This window comes from Nasonia vitripennis, unplaced genomic scaffold (genome assembly GCF_009193385.2).
Source record: "Nasonia vitripennis strain AsymCx unplaced genomic scaffold, Nvit_psr_1.1 unplaced0251, whole genome shotgun sequence".
Taxonomy (NCBI): domain Eukaryota; kingdom Metazoa; phylum Arthropoda; class Insecta; order Hymenoptera; family Pteromalidae; genus Nasonia; species Nasonia vitripennis.
The window spans coordinates 829397-845529 of NW_022280030.1; the positions used below are offsets into that span (position 1 = coordinate 829397).

The 16133-nt window shown below is 37.3% G+C and overlaps 1 protein-coding gene across 8 annotated transcripts in view; it reads left to right on the top strand.

The window, feature by feature from the left end:
- Nucleotides 1-16133, top strand: part of LOC100116365 (dynein heavy chain, cytoplasmic) — a 631875-nt gene that overhangs the window by 489031 nt on the left and 126711 nt on the right. For all 8 annotated transcript variants that reach the window (XR_004228365.2, XR_004228366.2, XM_031933441.2 and 5 more), the window contains one exon: nucleotides 4163-4534. Coding sequence is in view for 6 of the 8 variants with exons in the window: in XM_031933441.2 (XP_031789301.2) it covers nucleotides 4163-4534 (372 nt within the window). In the remaining 2 variants the exon portion in view is untranslated. The remainder of the gene's footprint in view (nucleotides 1-4162; nucleotides 4535-16133) is intronic.

The following is a 16133-nucleotide window of genomic DNA, read 5'->3' on the forward strand; positions in this document are numbered from 1 at the left end:
ATGTTCGCGGTATGTGGTGGTAGCATCACGATTTACGTAATTCGTACCGACAGGACAAGAAGAGTTCTCGATAATTATAAGCGTTGAGCCGCTGTAGATCTTTTAGGATCCAGCCACTGACAATGTTAAAGCGTTGAGCCGCTGTCGACGTTTGCCAATTTTCGCGCTTCTTAATCGGCCAATTCCCCAAACGTTATTGGCTTGTAACACCCCGTACAAGCTCCGCAAAAAATTATTAAAATTAAATACTACATTTTATGGAATAACATTTTAGATTGTACGAAAGCATTTTGCGCTCCCCCACTCTCTATATGAACACTCCGCACCACAGCAAATAGCTCTCTCTCTCTCTCTCTCTCTCTCTCAAATAAAATCACGTATTAGTCATTATATGTTGTTTGTTTTCTACATAACTTCTAGCAAAAGGTCAGGCCCATTCTGAAACTTCACTGCTATATTTTAATCTATTTTTCTTCTTTCTGCCTTTCTTTATTTTCTAGAATTTCATCTTTGACTTGTCTTTTCCGTCTATCTCTTTATTTTTCTTTTCTACTAGCAGTCTCCATTCTCTTTGTCTTTACAAACTCCGCTCTATTTTTCCTCCATTCATTACTTTGCCTAGTTTTCTAACCTCTGCTTTGTTTTTTCTACATTCTTTATCCTACTATATCTTCTTTTTATCCTTCCCTTTACTTCTTCTCTTCTTCTTAACACTTTTTTTAGCTTCTGCTTCAGTTTATTTCAGTCTTTCGCTTCCTCCCTTCTTTCTCGCTTCTTTCTGTGTGCTTTTATTGCTCCCTCTGACCACATTGCTTACTATTTTTCTACTACCTCTTATTTTTCCGGATCTCCTTCATCTTAGCTGACATCTACCCCTACGGAGTTATGGTCCAAATTTAGTCTGTAGTTTATGCACGACTTTCTTACCTTCTACCCTCTTTGTTGACTTTACCGTAGCCTATTACAGAGCACCCTGCTTTTTCCGTGTTCCCCCGCTTTGTTCCCTTCGTTGTTCCTGTAAAATATTTATTCCTAACTCTCTTGTACTATCAGCCTTTCTCCTTCTCTGTTCTTCTTCTCATCTTTTGATTTTCTCACCTTCGTGTTTCTTTTCTCGTCTAGAAATTCTCATTTAGTTCCTAACCTCGCGTTCATGTCGCCGCACCAAAATACCTTTTCTCCTCTAACCCTCTTCACTATTTCTTATAATTCTTTAAAGTTACCTACTCGCTCATCCCTCATATCTCATTGACTCAGGTATCACTCTAGTCTGAAGGTAATACTTGAGTTCTTCTCGTACTATTTCGTATCGCGAACAGTCACAGAAGACATGCTCTGCATCTTCGTTTGCTTCTAAACATACTGGGCAATTTGGATTGCCTCTTATCTTGAAACGGTGGAGGTAGGCTCGAAAGTACCCATGTCCACTCAAAAACTACGTAAGGTAGTAATTGACTTCCACGTGTCGGCTATTGGTCCAGCCAGCAATACGTGGTATGAGGCGGTGCGTCTATCACCCCTTTCCACTGGAATCCCATCGTCTTTGCCACTTAGTTAGCCACTGGTTTGTTCCTTCACGAATTTCCAAACTTCCTTTTGAGTATTGTCACTACGCCGGCTTTCTTCGTATTTATTCTTTTGTTCTTTTGCTAAAAGGCCAATAGGCAGCATACTTGAAATAACGCACACTGCATCTTCTGATACTGTTCGGTAGGCAGAAGCGACCTGCAATGCACTTCTCCTATAAACTGTTAACAGCTTTCGTGCATAGGACTTCCCAACACGGCATCCGCCTATATTGGGGCACCGTATAAGATAATCGATGTAGTTACACAGGCTAGGAGTAACCTTCGACCCTGCGTTGGTCCACCCACATTTGGCATTAGTCGAGATAGTGCAGCACCGACTTGTCCTGTCTGCTTTAGCCAATTGTGGATTATACCTACTGCCTTGTTAGCGATTTTCGTCACCTCTTTCTTTTGATTTGCTATTATTACTACTGCAATGTCATCTGCAAATCCTACAACCGTTGCCTCTTCGGGTAGCTCTAGCCTGAGTACTTCATCATACATGATGTTCCACAATGTCGGGCCATGCACTGACAGGCGTTAAAATCGCCTGCTATCAGTACCAGTTTTCTTCCTACAGCATCCTTTAGGCAGCATACTTCCAACAGTTGTCTGAATTGTTCTATCGGCGCGTTAGGAGAAGTATAGCAACTGTAAATGTGAATCCTTCATTACCTCTTGTCATTTTTTCCTGGAAAGCGACGTCTCCGCATGCCCATATCGCCGTTATACCAGTACTGTCTATATCCCACGAGGGTTCGTCCAGGTCTCTGTATTGTTCACAGACGATGGTTATGTTGATCTTTGTCTCACGGACATACTGGCTCAGTAGCTCCTGTGCAGTCGCGCAGTGGTTTATATCCAACTGCACTCTGAATTCTCATTTTCTGCGTCTGTAAATGACTTCTATTCCAGCTTGGTAAACTGGGCATGCGTAGCTACCAGCTGTGTGGTCGCTTTTCCCACCTGTGCCTCCTGAGCAGAGTACGCAGAGTACTTCTATCTTTAGTTACTGTGCAGTTTCTGCCGTTATGGCTAAAGCCTAGGCATTATAGCACCTTCTTGTTAAAAATAGTCAATAGAGATGGATTAAATTATTAATTTAATTCTGAACTGTATCTGAATCCCATTTTTTGCATAAGAAACTAATTAAAATCGATAGAATCGCTAGGAATCAATAAAATTCCATACAAAAAAGGATTAGAAAAGTTAATAGAAACTAACGTTTGGTATTAATCATCGATTTCAATTGTTGTTTTCCACATTAAACTTTATTGACTCCTGCTGATTCTAATCAATTTTGATTGAGTCCTTATAGAAAAAATTGGATTCAGAATTAGCATAGAATTCATTGATAATTTAATCGATCTATATTTAATTTTTTTAGCAAGGCTAAGTGACTCGTTTTTGCGGTTAGCTACCTGGATCCTACAGTTGTCCTATCCTTCTTTGATCTTCTATAGCTTAGTGATCTTAGCCTCTACCTGGGCTGGTACCCGTATTACTGCAATCTCCGTATCGCTATTCGTCTTTCGCAGAGATTTCATCGTAGAGTAGTCTATGATGTTCTCGTCGCCAATTTCCTTCTGTAGTGCTTCTAGTACCTCCTCCTCTTGAGGTAAGCATGTCCAGATCTCTTAATTCAATGGTCTTTTTTTGCTGTAGTGCTTTTATTGTGGCACCTTCCACGAGTACTGCATTAACCGCTTTTTGAAAGTCCGACGTTTTGCCTTCTCTTATGCGTTTAATCTTGTGAGTTTTTGCTATGCTGCTTTTTTAAGTTGATTATCCTCTTTTATATTTCCTCCATTTCTATTCCACGGAGTAGTTAGGCCTTTGTTGTACCCGCCTTCCGAGATCTAAGACTCGGGGTTGTCTGGGTTTCCTTCCCCTAAGTTTTCGGGCGTTGGCATTGCTGCAAGTTCTGTCGTGCAGAGATTTCTATAGCTTGCCCTTATGCTTCGGGCAAGATCCTTAATCTGTTTGTGCACATTGTTTCTGTTCTCGACATAGTCGATTAATTACTTGATTTTGTTGCCAAGGCGGTCCAAGTGCGCATTCTTGTGCAATACGCAAGCAGCTCTTTTATCGCTGTCTGCATCTACCTCCAATTCCATATGACCTGCTTTCTCTGCGTGCAGTAATGGTCAGGTGACTAACCTCTGCGGCATCGAAGCGAGTTTGCCTCCTCTCCCTCCCCTTATCTCTTTTGGACCAGCGCCGACAATCGAGGCTTTCACTCGATCGGAATTAGTAGCGGCTCTGGGCTCTGTGGCTTGACCCGCTTGGGGTATTAATGTTATTAACTCGCTATCTTTATTTGAATTATTTTCGGGATTTTTTCTCTTAGCCAGTTTTTTTCGCGGAGCATATTTTATTTTTGCTCTACCCTCCGGTCAGTTAAGGAGACCTCAACGCGCCGATGAGCATTCCCCCATTTACCACCCAGGGGACGCGCTACTTATCGCCCTCCCCGCGCACGCGCGCACGTGCGCGTATGTGTGTTTAAACAGCTGCTTTAATCTTGAATTGTTATGAAACAAATAACGCGTTTAAATATGTTTTATATTAATTTAGTTACTTATTATTTCTAGATTGAATATGCTGATATGCTTAAGCGTGTTGAACCACTTAGAGAAGAACTTTACTCTTTGGAACAACAAGCAGAAAATAATAAATGTAAAGGAGAAGAAGTAAAGGATTTAATTTCTCAATTAGAAATAAGTATAGCGTCTTATAAAGAAGAATATGCTCAATTAATATCCCAAGCACAAGCTATTAAAACTGATTTAGAAAATGTTCAAGGAAAAGTCGATCGATCAATAGCTCTTCTCAAATCTTTAGTAATTGAAAGAGAAAGGTGGGAAGCAACTAGCGAAACTTTTCGTAGTCAGATGTCTACAATTATAGGTGATGTGCTACTATCCTCAGCTTTCTTAGCATACGCTGGATATTTTGATCAGCATGTAAGTAAATTATTTTTATTGATTTCTTTGCAACTAATTAATTGTTTATCCATAATACAATAAAAATGCTCATCTGTTTCTTACGCTAAAACAAAGTCTTGCAATTGCTTATGTTTATTGGATGGCAAATATTTATTTATTAAGGGGACACAACACTTTTAAATCCTGAAAGAAAGAATTATGAGTAAAAATGACGAAATTAAAGTGAATTATTCAAAATTTTCTTAATGATATTTAGTATAAATACCTCAGACTTTGCCGTGCTAAGACCTTAATTATCTCTGCTGGCCCATTGTGGCACTCGGGGCAATGTTTTGTGAATTTTTCCACTGTCCGTAGGATTCCAAGTGAACGAATGGTTCTTCTGGGCTCAAATTCAAGGAGGATACTTTTTCACCTGTAGGTTTGGTAATAATGCAGGGATTTTAATTTGAATATTTAGGAAGTGTTTTATGCACAAAAAGGTGGCATAATAAGCGAAAAAAAAAATGAAAAAAATTCAGTTTTTCATCGCTAAACCATGTCTAAGCATTCAAATCACAATAGCTGCATTCATGCTACAACTACAGGTATAAAAAGTATCCTGCTTAAGGGGACGGATACACCTTAAATTATCAAAAAATGAAAAATTCAATTTTTTGTTTATATTTTTCCAAAATTGCTTAAAAAATGAATAAACTATTAAATATATTCAGGTATAATGTAAGAAACATAAAACCATGTTTATATGTGCCATATAATCAGGTATGACATTTCTTCGAAGGTCAAAATTCAGAATTTCCATTTTTCAGCTACCGCAGACTTACTTAAGATTTGGGCTTCAAAGGGCACTTTTATACTAAAAGATATGCTTCAAACACACATAGTTTCCAAACGAGTGTGGGATTATACAAAAAAATATTATTTAAAAAAGTTTTCTGAAAATAATCAACAAAAATTGTTTTTAAACACTTTAAAAAGTAACAAATTTTTTGTTAATATCCAGACAACTTTTTTAAATAATACTAGGGGGATTCTCCCCTGCTCTTTTCGCTCGCCAACCCCCCAAGTGCAAATTTTGAGTGATACTCGAAATTTTCTATGTAATTTGAAAATGAAGCTATAATGTTGATAAAATTTTAAATATAATATATAATATATCATATATAATATTTTATATTTAAAATTTTTTTAATTTATGTCATTAACTTCAACTCAATCAGTATCTCTATCTGTAACTTCATATTTGAATTACTTCTATCTTTATCCTAATGTCGGACTTAGACCTAATTCTGATTTTTATTAGCTATTACGCCTTATAATATTTGCATCCGACTTTATCGCTGTCTTTATCTCTGACTTCAGCTTGATGTCTCTCAGTCTAATTTGATTTGAGTTTATTGAGATTACTATTCTTATTACTGACTCCATATCACTGATCCCATCGCTATCAATATCTGTATCACTCTCTATTCTTTCGTTAATATTAATCTGAATTTATATTATTTTTATGTCTAACTCTATCCAGATCATCGATCTCTATCCTAAATTTTATTTATATCTATCCTTTAATTAATCCTCTATCTCTATTTTAAACTTTAACTATGTATCTACCTCTTTATTAGTATTTTACTTTGTTTATCTCTCGACTATCCATTAACAACTCCAAAATCTATCCCATTCTCTTTCTTTATCCTTCTCTTGTACTTCATATTTAAATTTCATATTTTACACTTATAATCTACACCAATTCTGTTCCTATCTTTATCGCTATCTCTACTTTCATCTCTGAGTCTTTCACGAATGCCATCGTTATCCCGAATTCTTATTGTATTTCTATTTTGAACTTTTCATTTGATCCTTTCGCTTTATCATCCCTATTTCTTTCTCTATCTTTCTGTTCACAGATTGCATCTTCATTATCGTATTTGTTTCTTTACCTATGTCGATCTCTGTCGCGATTTCTAATTCTGCTTGCTATACATTTTTAAACGAATTTGTCGCTCAACGGTAATCTATCGTTACATTTATCTCAAGTTTAATTTCTAATGCCGTATCTATTGTGTTTCCAATTGTCTCTCTGTCTTTCTTTAAATTATTATGTAGATCTACATTTTTATGACTTTTAGCGACTTACCTGTATCTCTATCTTGAACTTTGTCTATCTACTTCTGTATCAGTCCTCTTTTTCATACGTATTTCTATTGTTATCATTATTTCTGACTACATAAGAAATAACGATAATTGCTTAATGCTCTTCAATTAAACTACAATGCTCTTCGTAGAGAGGGACCGTAGCGCTCAGCGCCAGGTACAGCAGTTGCCCCTGTATATGGTAGCTAGTGACATTGATGGCAGGGAACGCTGTGTCCCGTTAAGGGACGCTGCGGTCTAATAAAAGCCTATGCGTACATGTCGAATTGCTAGCTGCCATTAAGAAACGGACAGCACCGTTCCCTGAGACTGCACTGCGTACCCTGTGAAATAGGAACTGCAGCCGTATCTTAAACGTAAGAGGTGCTCTGTCCTTGCTAAAAGACGGATGATGTAAGACTTGCCTTTTTAGAAACCAAGCGATAAAGATAATACTACATATGTAGCTCTATCTTTATTGCTATCTAAACCTCTGATTGGTCTAATGTACCTCTATCTGTAACCTAAACTTTTACGCGCACCTTCGGAAGTATGGACGCCTTTTGTATTTCATACTTTATCCCTATTACTCATCTCCATCTCTATTTTTTTCTTCATCTCTAATTATTTTCTTTATCACCATCTTGATCCCGAATTGCATATCTATATTTCTTTTCAGGTTTCATCTCTATTTCCGATCTCTGTATCTGTCTTTCTAAAATGTTTCATTTAAATCGACAGCTCTACAAATTATTGCATTTTAATTGTTTGTATGTCTGTCGCGATCTCTACCTTTGCTAGCTTTCTATTTTTTCTCTTGTTCAACCTTTGTCTATATCTTGAATTCTATTTTTATTTACTCATCCTACCCTATTCTATCTGCAAATTACATACATGTTTTACGAAAATATTCTACAAGATGTCGATTCGAGCTACACTGAAAAATATAGGCGCCTCTGCTGCCCTCTGCTGGTTACTGTAGGCTTTCTTCGCAGGGGGCTGATGTCCTTTCGTGTTGTGACGTATAGTGCCCCCTCGTGCATAATAGCGCTCCCGCCGATATATCATAGCTTGCAACCGACCTGCAAATGTTACGCTAAAAGAGATGGCTCATCTGTGGTTGCCACGGTTGGCCCACATCAAAAATGTAATGGTGCCCCCACCTGGCCCGGCTCTAGACCGCCGCGGGCGCGCACGATTTACCTCACTCGGATAATGATACTGCTGTTTGCGCATGCGCGTACAATATTAAACGCAGATGCAATCTGTCAGTCGCCTTGTAAGTGTGCGTCTGTTCGGTCTGTTCGCTGACGTGGCACATGCGTACTGCGCGCTTGAGCCACGGCTGTCATGTGCTTCCATAACCCCGAAATCTAATCTGACATACGCATGTTCAATTAACTAATTTTGCTGTGTAAAGTGTTTAATTTATCGATGTACCGTTTATTTATGGATAATATAACGTGGTCAATGCGTTATTTGTTGCGTAAGTAAAATTCAATTGAAGATATTTACAATTTCAAAATATCAGTAACTACTGGCCAGCCAAGTTAATTTTCCGCTACCGTGTCAGCGTCCCATTACATGCCACAGTGATGCCACAGTCATGCTCAGCCCCTAGGTGGCAGTAGGGCAACTACAGCTGGCACACGGCAGCGCCACCTCCTATTTCCAGTCGGGAAATAGAACCTCAAATTTCAACACAAGTCGTTTATGAGAGTACTGCGGTCCACAAGCGAGCATGTGCTTTACCGAGAAGGGGCACCAGGGGTTCGATTGAAGTAAACAATATATCGCAAATATATCGAAAACCAACGAACGATTGTCTACTTTTAGCGTTGCACAAGCCTATTTTCTGCGAGTATTCTTTTGTTTCGCGAGATAATGCTAGGTTCAATCAGACCCCTCAGCCCGAAACCTGTCGCGTCGCACAGATCCATAAGCAGGCCATCCTGGTGTGCCTATCTTTTTTCAGTATAGACTAAATGCGAGAGAGTAGGTGAGATGGAGTAAATGAGGTAGAAAATTGAGGGGGAAAATTGAGGGAGAGAATTCTTGAACCGACGGCGGCGGCGGTAACGAAACTTTTTTTAGAATAGAGAGAGATTTTTTGTAAAACCCCACACTCGTTTGGAAACTATGTGTGTTTGAAGCATATCTATTAGTATTAAAGGGCCCTTTGAAGTCTAAATCTTAAGTAAGTCTGCGGTAGCTGTAAAATGGAAATTCTGAATTTTGGCTTTCGAAGAAATGTCATACTTGATAATATGGCACATATAAAAATGGTTTTATGTTTCTTACATTATACCTGAATATATTTAGTTTAATTCATTTTTTAAACAATTTGGGAAAAATATAAACAAAAAATAAGAGGTTTTTATACTAAATATCACTTGAAAAAATGTTCAGATGATTTACTTTAATTTGGTCAGTTTTACTCATAATTTTTTTTTCAGGATTTAAAGGGTCCCTTTAATATATCAAAATCATCGAAATACATGACCGCGTATTATTACTGATATTTATAATACAAACACTGATAGCTGCGTTGCTCCTGAGGCACCTTAACAATACGAAAATTTTTTCAGGTTAAAATCCAAATAAAAACCCTAATATGCACAAAAATATGATTTCTACTCAGAACCTCGTTGGAATTGATTTGCATCTACATTAGTTGCCATAAGCTTATATAATACTTTTTAAATAAACATTTGAATAAAAACATGATTTAGATATAAAGAATTGCAGCTCAACGTTTTTATATCTCTCCATATTAATAATATATCTTCGCCGCCGCCGATTCAGAAATTAGCTCTCCCTCAATTTGGGTTATTTGGTTTAAATTTTGTCATTTTTCACATTATTTTTAACACAACTTTCGCTATTTACTTAATAATTAACGAATTTAATTTAGTTTAAATTTCATAGAAAGTTTTATAAGCATATTACTGAATTTTTTATCAATTTTTGATTAATTTTAACATAATTATCATGCAACATTTTTTCTATGGAATTTAAAACAAATCCCCTCATTCTTACCGTAACTAATGTACTTTTAAACAATATCCTGGAGTTTGAGCTCATTTAAGCCATTCGTTCCTTTGGAATCTTACGGTCAGTGAATTATGGACTTTCTACTATACGTAGGTATTATAGAGGTATATAGAAGTTCTAAAACCATCGAAATAAAGGTAATTATGTCTAAGAATTGTAAAAAAATTTGGTTTATTTGTATAAGTATATAGACATTTTTAATGAAAAATTTTAATTTTAATTTCAAAGATGGTGTGCCACAGCGTTTTTCAACTTGCTAGTCACTCAATTTCTGACGAGGACACGATCATTAACATCATGATTACAGTCTTACTGACACATTGACTCGGTGCACGATTGACACACTGAAAATAACAGTTTCTTATGCATTCTTACAGGCAAAAAGGGACGGTAGAGGTTGCTTGGTAGTAGTAACTCACATATTAACAAACCGTCACTACCACTTATGTCATTCTCGAGGTCAACTAAACACTCGCACTCGTCATCCTTAATATAGAGCTTAGGCCAACCGAATAACGCTTGTATTCACAAATGTATAGATATAGTAAAAAGACATCTGCATATTTAATTTTTTCGCCAGATTTAATATCGTATGATTTTACAGTATAGCCTGACTGACCTCCGAAAAATGCATCTCGCGGTTCAAGCGGTGTATGCCAATCCTTCGTTATCATCATTATGAACGTCATTATTCTTTTGTTTTGGCTATACTCGTGATCAAAATCACATTCCCATTTTTTAATAAGTCTATCGCGACGGTGCTTTTTTGCACGTCGCATGGAGGCAAGAAGCCGAGCTCGAAGAACCACTGGCGACAGCTAAGTTGCCAGGGCTCTCCTGATTTTACGATATTTTTTTCGAGGTACATCATAAGTGCGTATAGTGCACAAGGACATGGAGCATCACCGGAGCAGAGGAAGATAGCGCCGAGGAAGAAAGAAGAGAAGCAGAGAAACGTGTAGAGAGCGGCACTGCTGCGCCAGTGCGGAGATAGGATAGTGTGAGTGCGAGTGAGAGAGAGCGTGAGAGGAGAGCGCATGCGCCAATCAGCGCTGAGCCGAGTTTCACGCCGTCGGGGCAACGAGGAGCGGGGAAGCTGAGCTGTGCGAGGCTCGTAGCGTGGTTTTCTTCCGTTCGCGCACTTTTTGAGTGACGCCCGAGTCGAACACACGCGCCGGAGAGATTTGCAAGCCTTTGAGAGATTTTAACTGTGGGGTGTAGAGTTTCGTGGGTTTTCGTGGGGTCGTACTAAAGAAGATGAAGCGAACAGCCAGATCTAGAGGACGACCTGGACTGCCGAGGCCACTTCAACCGAGGGATCGAGAGAGGAAGCTGCGCTTAGGTCATCTCCAGGAAGTTGCCATCCCGAGTCGAGCTGCCAGCGTCAGTCTAGGCGTCGAGGCGAAAACTAAGTAGGTACTCAGAGACGATTTAGGAGATTCGCGGACACGATCGTGAGAAGAGCGCGAAGGCGAACGTGGTTGAGAGAGTGTGCTTGTGAGAGTGAGAGAACAAAGAGAGAGAACGAAGGAGAGAGTGACAGAGAGAGAGAGAGAGAGAGAGAGAGAGAGAGAGAGAGAGAGAGAGAGAGAGAGAGAGAGAATGCGTAGAGATTTTGTAACGGATCGGAGGATTGGTGAGAGAATAAAGTGCTGTAAATAGAGAACTCGAGAGTTATAATTTCCGATTATCCCCTGCAAACTCGAGCGAGGGAGAGAGGATTCGGCGGAACCTCCTCCGAGAAAACGCGGAGAAAACGCGGAGAAAACATATAAAAAATTAGTTGTGCGGGCCTTAGGGCCTCGTGGGAGACTTTCAAATTTCCCCGAGTTTGGCCACGTCACAACATATACAAACAAAAACACTGAAAAGGCCTTTCGCCCAGGCTTAAAAAACTTGACTTTCGCTCCACTTTTTCGTAAGCCAAAAGCGTGTTTTCGATGCACGTGTTATAAAAAATACTTAAATTACAAAAAATTAAAAAATATTGCAAATAATGTTGATTGAAACATTTTACTAACTATTCAAGACTATAATAATGCAATGACTGAATTAATAAAAATGATCCATAGCTGCCTGGAAAAAGCTACCTGTTTTAAACAACGACTGCGTAAAACAAAGCTTTAAAGCCAAGAAATAAATGGATAATTAGTGCAATTATGGTGTCTTGTAGATACAAATAGAATTTGTATAAATTATGGAAAGATAATTTAACAAACATATTTAAAAAACGATAACAAAAATTATGAAAAAATCTTGAATAGAGTAATTAAAAATGCTAAGTACAAATTTAAGAACAATGGAATAAAAAGAAGCAGTCAAAATCTAAGACAGTTATGGAACAAAGTTAATAGTAAGCTAGGCAGAAACTCGGAACAAAAGAAAGCGCCAAACTATTTAGTAATTAATAATCAAAAAATATCTGATAAAAAGGATATGGCTAATGCTATGAATGATTACTATTGTAAGGTGGGAATTGATTTGAGCAATAAAATTCCAAATTTAAGTGACGATTAACTAAAACTACCAGATCAAAATAGAAAATAAATTCAACTCAACTAAAAGCAGCCATATATATATATATATATATATATATATATATATATATATATATATATATATGCGCATAAGGTCAATTGATTCCGCTCTGTCTAAGGTCAACAAGAATGATGAATTTTTCAAAATTACGACATTTACGTTTGAAAAACATTTTTTTTTATTCTTTATACAAATTTAAGAGAAAAATGTTCTTATATATTTGTTTGTAAAATACATTCCTTCTTGTTGAAAAATCATTGAAGTATTGAATTAAATATTTTTAACTTAAATTTCCGAAACTTCAATAATTTATCAACAAGAAGGAATGCATTTTACAAGAAAATGTATTAGAACATTTTCCTCTTAAATTTGTTTAAAGAATTTAAAAAAAATTTTTTCAAGCGAAAATGTGGTAATTTTGGACTTTTCGACTCTAGACAGAGCGGAAGCAATTGACTTTATGCGCCCAAGTTTTACAGACGTTCTATTTGATATAACTACTAAAATTTCCGCACTATTGCGAGTCACCAAATTGCGTACAAAAATTCGATACACCCTAATATATATGTTCTACGTGTTGTACCTTATTCCCAAAAAAAAATTTCAGTGCGATTCCTTCGCTTGGCTTCACATTGTAGTTGGTCAAATTTACGGTTTCAAGCCATTTTTGCATTTTTTGCCTATTTTCAATGATTTGCAGCACATAAGGGATGCATTTTTAACGAAAACTACCTATTTAGGTAGTTTTACTTTTTTTGTGAAATTTTCAGAATTTTTTAATAACAATACTTTTAAAGCCCCTTTGCATTTTAAACCTTAAAATGTGAAAATCTGAATATTTGATCCGGAATCCGAGAACCTCCATACAGTAAAAAGATACCTTTTCATAGTAAAAAAGTAGCTGTACAGTTTCAGAATGGGTCTGACCTTCTACTACAAATTATGTAGAAAACAAACATTATATAATGGCTAATAAGTGGTTTTATATGCAAATTTTTAAGTGTGCTCTTTCGAACAATGTGCTTTAAGTTTAAAAAATGACGTTTGATCCTTCTTTTTTTAAAAAATACTTCATAAAATGTAGTTTTTATAGCATAAATTTTTTAAGTCTCATTTTCTGAAAATATTCCAGTGTTTAATCGGCTTGGGACTAATTTTAAACGTGCACCTGATAAAAGGCTATAACATCTACATAATATTAAAATATTATATTTGATCATCTTCCAAAAAATTCCGTTAATTTAGAAAATTAACAGTTTGAATTTGCTAAGACCTTTAGACTTAACTAATTGTTTTGACGATTGCCCAGCTAAAATTTAATAAAAAGCGTGGCTAAAAAACCGCTAAGTTTTCAGAATGTCTGGACAATTACTAGCTAAATAAATCAGATTAATTTTATCAATACTTTAATTTGTTAAATTTAATATAAATCTTACTCCACTATCTATACAAAGTTTATATGATAAGCATGCACTGAACTTCATTTTACTCGACCGTGTAACATCCAACGATGCTACCGCGCTTATTTAATTACTACACCTTTAGCCTAGACTTTCGTGCAATAGTTGGGTGGTCTGAATGCTTGTTAAAAAAAATAATAGGAATAAAATGAAAGTAAAACTTTTAGAAAATGACCCGGGGTTAATCGGATCTAAATTCTAAAAGATAGAGAAAAGGGATAAATGACCCGGTGTTATTCGGTTCACTTATCCAAGCGATAGGTTGTAGGAAGGATTAGAGGAAAGTTAAGACAGATAATTAAAAATCACTGACTTTGTTACTCGTTGTCTGCTACTTGGGTACTTAGGGATCCGTAGAGAGATGAAGGCTCTCGGTAAAAATAATAAACGAACACACAAATGTCTTAATTAAGGTCGCCTCAAGACGCTGCCGATATCTTAGGCAAACGCAGCTGCTCGTTATAAAATTGCGCTTGGTCCGCCATGCCGAAAACTTTCTCGTACCGACTAATGCGCAGAAAAACTTTACTATCGCTATTGTAGTGCATCCGCTGATGCCTCAATGCGCGCAGCTCAAGAGGTTTATCATAGGGCTATCTGTCCCTCGTTTCTTTCTTCAGGCCCGCATCTCCAAATTTGCTCTAGACGGGCGTCACGTACGCATTTATGTTTTGAAAATTAAAGTTTGAAAATTTATAAAAAATATTGAAAAAATCGCACGACGTGACAACCGTACCAAGTCATCAATCTTTATTTAATTATGTCATACTATATGATTGGAGAAATTAATAGATATTGTGTAAATTAACATAATAATAGTACAAAATACATTATTTAACAAAACTAAACTAAAAATGAAACCATTGGAACACTCATTGTGGCTTCGAGTACATTAGATAAGAATTGAACAAGTTAGAAGATACTTATTTTCAAAAATTGAAAACCACGATCCAAAGTTTAAAATTCTTTTGAATTGTTTAAATAACTTCTGTGTAATGTCCCACGTTTATACTCTTAAAATATTGTAACGGGGTGAGACTTTGACGTGAGAGGAGAAAATCACAAAAGGAGACGCCGAGACCGAGAATCGATCCGGCGCTCCCGAGATCTCTAGGCGCGCGTGCTACCACTTGAGCCAACGCGGCCCTATTTCGTCATACTCTATCCTGCCTCGATTACCGGCGTGGCGAAGGACGTTGTTCCTCGTTACAATATATATATGCTTTTAAAACCTCGGAGCCGATCCACGCAGTGCCTTTTTGTGCAGTGACTTTCTCGCTGGCGGTTACGACTGATTCTAAGGTGATGCGGCGGTATTTATAGTCTCTCGAATTAGATAGAGACTTGTGGATCAAAACAATTAATGTGAACATAATAACACGCTCTTTAAATTTGAGATGAAAAGGTATACTATGTATACTGTCAAACTATTGATGTTTATTGAAAAGAAAAGAGTGTGATTACAAATGTATTGCCTATGGAAAATTGAAGAGTATTAGAAGTGTTAGAGCACCGACGCGTTAATAAACGATATTGTTTGACGATCGACACTGTGAGCCGAGTCCTCACAGCGCTTTGGCAATACGAAAACTGAACCACACAAATCAGCGAAAGCGGCCGAAGACCGCTCGCGAAACAGGCGAAGAGAGACAGAGTAGGAGCGAGCGAGCGCGCGTTGCTATGGCAACCTCATTGGTGCCGTGCGGGCTAGCGAAAACTGTCGAATTTGAAATTAAGCTGACAAGCTTCTCGAACCTTCTTGCTGTCTCTCCGCATATCAAACTAATTTTCGAACAGGCGGTGTTTGCTAGTGTAACTGTTTGGAGCGTGCTAAATCCGTCCCTTGGCATAGCATACAGCCGAGAGCTCTTTGAATACAGATCCTTACCATAGAGATAAGTACAAGCTAAGGACCGTCGAGTGGAATCTCCGGCGTTAGCAATAGCAGTTGATCATCTTTACTATAAATTGCCACGTGAACGCGTGTAGATCGTAACAGTCAGCATCTGCCACAAAGACTGTTTAGAACCGTCTGGCGTGCGCAGGTTTATAATAATTGTAAGTTGCTAAGATAAATTATAGATACAGTTAAGAAACTAGACTAATCTTGCTAAATAACTATCGTAAAACTACAAATTGCAAATATAGTAATACGACATCAAAACTCAGTCAACTCTGTATTCTAAACGTCTGTGAAGTGCTCTGGTCCAATAAAAACAAAACAATTAATAATAACACCGGCACACAAAATAAAAAAAGTTGTCTGCGCGAGAAATCAGACCTATCTATCTTCTAATCCGAATCCGGGATCAGTTTTACCCGATCACGTCAGGTTCAAGGTCAGTTCGAGGTCAAATTGGGAAGTATCAATGGAACATCAATGGAAAATTTGTGGTGATCTTAAAATTCCAACCACGATCTTAGGACAACAATCA